General features: G+C 42.0%; 1 protein-coding gene across 1 annotated transcript in view; it reads left to right on the top strand.

Annotated features, from left to right (window-relative positions):
• The window catches only part of WEE2 (WEE1 homolog 2), a 23,671-nt gene extending 18,888 nt beyond the window's left edge, over positions 1–4,783 (top strand). The window contains 5 exon segments of the mRNA XM_009288347.1: positions 914–974; positions 1,970–2,110; positions 2,885–2,972; positions 3,194–3,282; positions 4,613–4,783. Coding sequence (XP_009286622.1) covers positions 914–974; positions 1,970–2,110; positions 2,885–2,972; positions 3,194–3,282; positions 4,613–4,659 — 426 coding nt within the window. The 3' untranslated portion in view covers positions 4,660–4,783.
• Positions 4,784–5,339: the final 556 nt, after the last annotated feature.

Here is a 5,339-nt window from a genome sequence, read left to right as displayed (position 1 = left end):
TACCGGCGGGCGGCTTTCCCGACACGGGCCAGCTGTAGCTGCTGGTGCCTTTACCGCAGCGCCGAAAAAACGATGTATTAAAAGATCCGGCTTAACGCACGGAATGAGTCTTGGGTGATTTGCATGTACATCAGTGAACCCTACAGACACGCCAAAGAGCTTTTGTTTTGCAAGTTGCATTTCTTCCGGTTCAACTCCTCTGTTCCACGCAGGACTGTCGGTCTCGCCTTTCTTTAAGTTGTGCAACCACTTGTTATAGGAGATGAGCTTTTTCTTCCAGTTCCTTCTTACAGAGGTGTTCCTGGGCTTTTCTTTTCTCCTTTCTTCTAGGACATGATGTTTGCCAGCATCAAGTCGGTTCCTTTTCTTTTTCTCGCTTGTGTTTAGCTGCAGCAATTGGGTTTTTGTGGCCTTGATTTGCTGTTTGCTTGGGAACGAGGGGTTATCAGTGCATCGTACTGCTTATGGTGGTGGGTAGATGTACATTTTGGGCACATCTTGTTAATCTCTGAAGTGAAGCAGAAAGTTGATGAAACTATCAAACCTGTTTGTTTCCAAAAACCGAAGCCCAGCCAACTAAACAACCGCTCCACTTCAAACCTGCCCCCCTCCATCACATATTACAGAAAAACAGTAGTTACTGCACGTCCCCAAAATAATTGCTGAAATAATGTACCTTTGGGCCATTTGTTTTCATAGGCAGTTTTTTAACCCCAGTTTAACCAAATATTCTTTGAATAATCCTATTGGCTTCATTTAGCTGAACGGATTTCTTCCCTCAGTTCCCCCGTAAGTTACCAGAAAAGAACGTACTTGCAAAACCCCTGAAAGTGTTGGGAAAACGAGGTGTAAAAGCACGTGAATACTGTTCATACTTTGTGTCTTGGAAGCTAACATCTGTCTGTTCCTTCAGGTGCTTTGCCAGTTTGTAAGACATGAGTCTGATACAGTTGGCTCGTTGGTACTGGAAAGATGTAAGTAGCTCCTGAGATGAAACTTAGCTGGTACTCTTTGTGGGTTTTATCTTGGTTTTAGAATGGCTGAAATACGCCAGGAGAGGAACAGTTAGGAATGGTAGCTCCTGAATGCAGTAACTTAGAATGCCTTGTTTCAAACAGACTCTTAAGTAGCTTCCTGTCTGGTCTTTGTCAAGTCAAGCAGCCCTTGAGGGGGAAAAGAAAAAAGCCCTGACATGGAGTACAGCCTGTAAAAGGCAGGTAGTCCTGCCTTATCAGTGGCAGTGAATCGGGTACGCTATTGTCGTGTTTTCTAATACCTGCATTTAGGTGTCTCGTGTGCTTGTTTGTCAGACTCCCGTGTGCCTGGGGGACTTGTTTGGGTGCTGCTGCCCCAGCATGGTTTGCTCCAGGTGTACGCTTCAGACCTTACCATTCAGTTCACGTGCTCATTGTGCAAGAGTGATGCTCCCCTGACCTCCTCCAGTTGTCCTTCAACAAGGAGAAGGAATAAATTGTGTCCACCCAGTCCTGGTACCTCTGTAAAAACTAGTGACCCTCTAATTCAGAGGATGGGGTGTAATAATGCAACTTTGTTGTTTTAAAGGTATTGTTTTAAGGACAAAACAATCCAATACTATGGTTTTATAAGGACAAAACAATCCAATACTATGGTTTATTCATAATGAAAAAAATAAAAGTCAAGGTAAGTAAATGCAAAATAGTCTCAAGTGACATATGGATGTGTCTGTGAAAAAGATGATAAAGGCACAGAAAGAATAAAGAACCTTTAGCTTTCCAAATGAGCTTACTGAGCAATGATAACGATAGTACAGGCACAGTCAGCCATCTGCAGGGCCTGAATAAGCCAAAAGTCACAAGAGCTTGAAAAATGGTTAGGAGATGCAGAAAGTCATTGTTCTGGCCCTTGAGAAAAGCTGCCGACTTACGACTTGCCATGATTAGAAGAATCATAATTCACTCGTATATGTATTTACTCTCTCGTGTTTCAGCCATGAATCGCGTTCAGTTACTTGGTCGGGTTGGACAGGACCCTATCATGAGGCAAGTGGAAGGAAAAAATCCCGTTACCATATTCTCTCTTGCAACCAATGAGATGTGGCGAACAGGGGACGGTGACGTAACCCAGGGAGGTGAGTCTGCAATTAGCAACGTGCTTCTGCCATGTTCCGAGGTCATGTTTGCATATTCAGTAGCACCACGCTTTGTCTTCAGGCTGCCGTGTAAATCTCTTGGGTGCAGGGAAGTTCCTTTGAGGTCAGCAGAGATGCGGGTGCATTTGTGTGTCTCTTACTGATCCCCAGCAGCATGTACTGAATAAAGATCTGCATGTCCACCTTCCTCTGGAGGAGAGGAAAGAGTGTTGAGTTGGCAGTTTTTCACTGTTGGGGTTGCCAAAGGTGTAGCAGGTTCCATACTCTAATTTCTATTCCAAGAGGGGGGAAAAAAAAAGAACGATACATTTCTCTTCGATTTTTCCATCAGTCTGCAGCTACAGATGTCTCTCTTTCTCTAACTTTTGTTCAATAGAGTGTGTGAGGGGGGAAAAAAAAAGAACGATACATTTTCTCTTCAATTTTTCCATCAGTCTGCAGCTACAGATGTCTCTCTTTCTCTAACTTTTGTTCAATGCAGAGTGTGTGAAGGGAAAAAAATTCTTGTAGTATGAGCACTGGCTTCCAGGAGAACTGATCTCTTGGTTTGAACTGTGCTTCTGCATGATACTTTCATTTGGGCACAGATGAGTGGAACATTGAGTTCTAGTATGGAGTGGGAGGTCAAGTGCTTGTATACATCCATTTTCACATCACTTTTCATAATTTGAGAACACCAATGCATTGAAACTAATTTCTGAGGCGTCAAAAAGAGGATTTGGCATCCAACTTTGTTATTTTTATGTAACTTAGGTGATATCAGTCAGAAAACGACATGGCACAGGATTTCTGTCTTCAGACCAGGCCTCAGAGATGTTACGTATCAGTATGTGAAGAAGGGGTAAGTGAATAACAAATGCGGTTGAGGATTTAATGCCTTACTAATCTATTGATGTAATAATTATGGTGACCAGGAGCTATACTAAGATAGAAGTGCCATAAAATAAGTTAGCAGACACGCTACAGACAAGTGAGGCAAAAGCCTGTGTATTCAGAATCAGATACAGAGGGGAAAACAGCCATACAGTTCTCTGACCAGAATCAAATTCTTCATTTTTTCAGTGCTCGACTCTATGTTGAAGGGAAGATAGACTATGGTGAATATACAGACAAAAACAATGTGAGGCGGCAGGCCACAACAATTATAGCAGGTAAGGAACAACATACCGATGCCTACCTTGCCCTTTTAAAATGGAGAGGAGGTGGAGGACCTTTGAAATAGAGCTTGGTTTGTCTGCATCCTCAGAATCCACACCTGGGGATTTCGAGAGAGTGAATAGGCTGTACCACTGGATGTCCTCTGGCACTGCTTGTGAAGACAGAAAATGAGAGCGTATAGTTGCAAACTGTTGCATAGTTTGTTCACACAGACCAGTTGGTGCAGCAGGTAGATACTGTGTGTTTTTAAGAACACTGGTACATAGTACTGCAGGTCAGGCAGATTCCTTTTCTAAGCAGAATTTGTTTAGTAACTTTGTCTCGGTTTGGCAGGGAATTTTTTCTTCCTGTTTAAGACTGGAGGCTTCACCAACTTTAAGGACCTCTGTTTGTGAAAGATACTTTATGCAGGGATAACTTGATGGAGAATTTAGAAGGACCTCAGTCTGGTAGCCAGTAGTGGTAAGAAGAGCACAGAATGGATAGGGAGTAGACTTGTCCCTTGGGTAGACACAATGAAGAAGAGAACTGGGAAACTCAGCTTTTTCCTTGAGCCTTTACATAGCGTGAGCATCCTACATCTTTACTGTGGGTAGAGCCACTATCTTGTGGCTTTTGAGGGAGGGCTAAAATAATTGGGTAGTAGAGCAAACATTTCTGTTACACAAGTATATCTAAAAAAAACTGGGCCAGAGGAGAAGGAAAAGAAACCAACCACAATTCTGGATGTTTCTGCTGTGTAGCTTCTTTAAAACAATAGTAATCAAACTTTCACATGAACAGTTCAGCTAGCAGTGCTGTAGGTTGCCGTTTATAAATAGCTGGAGGGGAGAAGCAAGTCTCTTTTTAATTAGTATTTATCCTAATGGTTTCTTCTTCGTGTGCAATATCCCCAGTCTCAAAGTGCTTTAGAAATTACTGAGGCTTGATGAAGTACGAGCTTCCTATAGTCCCATAGACTGATGACATGGTAGTGCATACTGAAAATGATAAAATAAGAAGGAAATAAGCTATAACTGATAGAGATGATAGTCAAAGAATTAAACCATTAGTTTAAAATGTTGCTGGTATCTTTGACTGTGATCATCAGGTTTAGCACGCTTGTTTCATTGTGTATATATATGGTCACCTTGAATTGTCAGCTTTCTGGGGAGATAGAGCAAGAACCCTGTATCGGACACTGTTTTATTTTACGAGCTATTCTTCTCTGAAATACACATCTTTGCAGGTTATTTAAACACAGATAGGTTGTCTTTGTGGGTTTGCAGCCTTGCAACAGGGCAAAACGATCCTGAAGGTTAAATGTTCTTTATTTCTTTTCAGATAATGTAATTTTTCTGAGTGATGGTGGTACGAAGGAAAAGGTGTGAGGTCGTTAGTGCTTGGACCCAGGCCATTTCATTCCTTGTGTTTAACAGTGCTTCATAATTCTGGAATCACGTATATTGCTGTAGTTTCTTGAAAAAATAAATAAAATGTTTGATACCTATAGGGTATCTGTGTGTGTTTTGTTTTGTTTTCCTGTGTGCTTTCTCTCTGTTCATCATGGTTTGGACTTCTTTCTTTTTTGTTCGTTCTTAAGAGAAAAGGTAACCCAGGCAGCTATATTAATTCTTGAGCTTATGAATATGTAAATGAAGTCACCCTTTGCATCTTCAGCCATTTTCAAACCTTATCTTCTTGGCTGCCTTAACAATCTCTGTTCTGTCTCGCGGGGCCTGACAGCCTAATCACCTCTCAGTGTTAACATCCCTCCTGTTTTATCAGTGTCATTCTCTGTTTTTCCTTAGCTAAGTCATTAATTAGTCAGTAAGTTTAAACTCAGCTGGTGCTCAGCCTGAAAAGGCCGCCTGTGCATTTGTGTCTGCCCCTCCACTGATCATAGCATTTGATCAAATCGGCTGGTGTCTTTCACCACACCCTGTTTTGGTCATGTGCTTAGGTCTTCTTATGATGGCATTTGACATACGATGACTCCATGATGACATCAACGTTGTCATCCCAGTACCTTGTTAGGGTGTTATGCCCATCGTTTGCCATCAGGAGGAGC

Source organism: Aptenodytes forsteri, unplaced genomic scaffold, assembly GCF_000699145.1.
Source record: "Aptenodytes forsteri isolate BGI_AS27 unplaced genomic scaffold, ASM69914v1 Scaffold56, whole genome shotgun sequence".
Lineage (NCBI taxonomy): Eukaryota > Metazoa > Chordata > Aves > Sphenisciformes > Spheniscidae > Aptenodytes > Aptenodytes forsteri.
This window is presented reverse-complemented; position numbering and strand designations above follow the sequence as displayed.